Consider the following 2,743-nt stretch of genomic DNA (forward strand, 5'->3'; position numbering starts at 1 on the left):
ACCCTCCCCTTATTTAAAACATATATAGTTATATTGATGATTGGTTTTATAATTATCAGAGCTGGGGATGAGTATGGATTTGATGTTGATGAATTCATTAGAATTGCTTTAGCTCCCTTCGAAGATAAAACAGTCCTTAGATGTCCATGCAAACAATGCCTAAACTTTGAACTTTTGAGTCCAGATGCCATAAAAGATCATTTGATAGAGTGGGGTATTGATATGACTTATGATCCGTTCATTTTGCACGGAGAGGAAGTGCAAGTGCCTCTAGAAGATGAAGGATTTGCACATTAAAAACGTCGACCAGACAGAGACATATGAAATGTTTAAAGTGACATATGCAAGTAATGCGAAAGACTTTCCGGGTGATGCAAAAAACACAGCCAAAGTCCAAAAGTCAGTTGAGGAGTCTAACAAGCCCTTGTATGAAGGTTGTAAGTACAGCAAGTTGGACACAATTGTTAGATTGTATAGTCTAAAAGCAAAGCATGGCTGGTCCAATAGAGGATTTACTAAATTGCTGGAGATTCTTAGTGATATTCTTCCGGAAGATAATATTATTCCTACATCAAATAATTCAGCAAGGTCGATGTTAAGGAAGTTTGATTTGGATTTTATACAAATTCATGCATGTGTAAATGATTGCATTTTATATAGGGGTGATGATTATAAAAATTATGTGAGTTGTCCAAAGTGCCATGCTAGACGATGGAAAATTGATCCGTATACAAAGCAAATAAGGGAGAAGGTTCCAGCAAAAGTTCTTAGGTATTTTCCTATTATATCGAGGTTTAAGAGGATGTTTATGTCTGTCGACAAAGCGAAGCAACTGACATGGCATGCATCGAACAGAAGTAGTGATGGAAACATGCGGCATCCAGTTGATAGTCCTGCGTGGAAGCATATTGATAGAAGTTGGCCATCTTTTGGTGAAGAAGCACACAACACCTTCGTTTGGCGTTGTCGGCTGATGGTGTCAATCCCCACCGAACTCTAAGTTCAAGGCATAGTTGTTGGCCAGTCATTTTAGCGATATATAACTTACCTCCATGGTTATGCATACGAAAGAGTTATGATGTTGACCTTGATAATTCCCGTCCTTACCAGCCAGGCAATGACATAGATGTTTACTTGAAGCCATTGATTGATGAGCTTTTACGGAGTGAAGGTGTGGAAACTTATGATGCATATGAGAAAAAAATGTTCACGTTAAGAGCTATTTTAATGTGGACCATTAATGATTTTTCAGCGTTTGGTAACCTAGCTGGATGTGTAACGAAGGGTAGATTTGCATGTCCTAAGTGTGGCGTTAATACATGTGCGGTGTGGCTAAAGCATATCAAGAAATTCTCTTACATGGGAGGTCAAAGGTTCCTTCCAGCTGATCATCCATTTCGTTTGAAGAAAAGTTGGTTTGATGGGAAACAAGAACTTGGAGACAAGCCAGTGCCTTTGAAAGGAACAAAGATTTATGATGAGGTAAAAGTTATTAAAGATGACTGGGGAAAATCTGCGGTAAGAGATTTGAGAGATGATTGGGGTAAAGCTATATCACTAAAAAAAAGAAAACGTGGAAATGGTGTGCCAATGAAAAAAGGTCAACAGATAAAAAGAAAAGGCCAAATGTGGAAGAAGAGATCTATATTTTTTAACTTGCCTTCTTGGAGATTTCTCTTGTTGCGTCATAATTTAGATGTTATGCATATAGAGAAAAATATTTGTGAAATCTTGCTTGGGACATTATTGAATATGAAAATAAAATCGAAGGATAACATTAAATCCAGGAAAGACTTGCAGGAAATGGGAATAAGAAATGACTTGCATCCTAAGCAAAATGGGGATAGAACATTACTTCCCACATCACCATGCAATTTGTCAAAAAGTGATAAGCAAATATTTTGTGAAAGATTGAAGGCATTGAAGTTGCCTGATGGGTATTGTTCAAACATATCGTGTCGCGTTTCCTTGACTGACTATGCTATTTATGACTTAAAGTCTCATGATTACCATGTCTTAATGTAACAATTTTTGCCAATGGCTTTGCGGAATCTCTTACCTAAAGGGCCAAGAAACGCAATTTTCAAACTCTGCTTGTTTTACAATGAGCTTTGTCAAAGGACTATTGATCTTGAAAAAATGGAGAGTATAGAGGATGAAGTGGTTGTGACAATGTGTTTACTAGAAAAATATTTCCCTCCATCATTTTTTGACATTATGGTACACTTAACACTTCATCTTGTGCGAGAGGTGTGCCTTGGAGGACCAGTAAAATTCCGTTGGATGTACGCCTTTGAAAGGTATTAAATTTATTTAAGTCCTTATTATTAATAGGTTTTAATGTAGCTAAAATCTATAAAGTATGTTTTCAGTATATTGGGTTCTAAAAGTTCAATTATTCACCAAATATAGATACATGAAGGATTTGAAAGCAAGTGTTAGAAATCACGTAAGGCCTGAGGGATACATGGTTGAGTCTAACTTGGCGAAGAGAGTGTGTCATTTTTCGCTGAGCATATGAAACGAGTTGAAGTGAATAAAAGCCCAGAAAGTAGAAATGAAAACTATGAGGATGAATCCAATATTCAAGAAAGAAAACCACTGTTAAAGGGGAAAGTTGTAACATTTGGAAAACCACATCGTTGCATTTTACTCAATTTTGAGGAAGTTCAGCTGTACATTGAGTAAGTAACTTTGTTAAACGTAGCACTTTAAAGTATACATGGGAAGTCGAAATACTTAA

General features: G+C 36.6%; 1 protein-coding gene across 1 annotated transcript; it reads left to right on the plus strand.

The window, feature by feature from the left end:
• Positions 1 to 277: 277 nt before the first annotated feature.
• LOC147481795 (uncharacterized) lies at positions 278 to 2,025 on the plus strand. The gene is made up of 2 exons (XM_086579060.1): positions 278 to 976; positions 1,111 to 2,025. Exons 1-2 carry the CDS (start codon positions 278 to 280, stop codon positions 2,023 to 2,025), a joined length of 1,614 nt encoding a protein of 537 aa, XP_086435186.1.
• Positions 2,026 to 2,743: the final 718 nt, after the last annotated feature.

Source organism: Coptis chinensis, chromosome 8 (genome assembly GCF_015680905.1).
Source record: "Coptis chinensis isolate HL-2020 chromosome 8, ASM1568090v1, whole genome shotgun sequence".
In the NCBI taxonomy this organism is placed as follows: Eukaryota; Viridiplantae; Streptophyta; class Magnoliopsida; order Ranunculales; family Ranunculaceae; genus Coptis; species Coptis chinensis.

What these genes read in the sequence shown, in the direction of transcription:
- LOC147481795 (XM_086579060.1), top strand. Translation starts at nt 278, where the DNA reads ATGAAGGATTTGCACATTAAAAACGTCGACCAGACAGAGACATATGAA. An exon ending in TTTGGCGTTGTCGGCTGATG is followed by an intron (nt 977 to 1,110) that starts GTGTCAATCCCC and finishes CGTCCTTACCAG; the next exon opens with CCAGGCAATGACATAGATGT.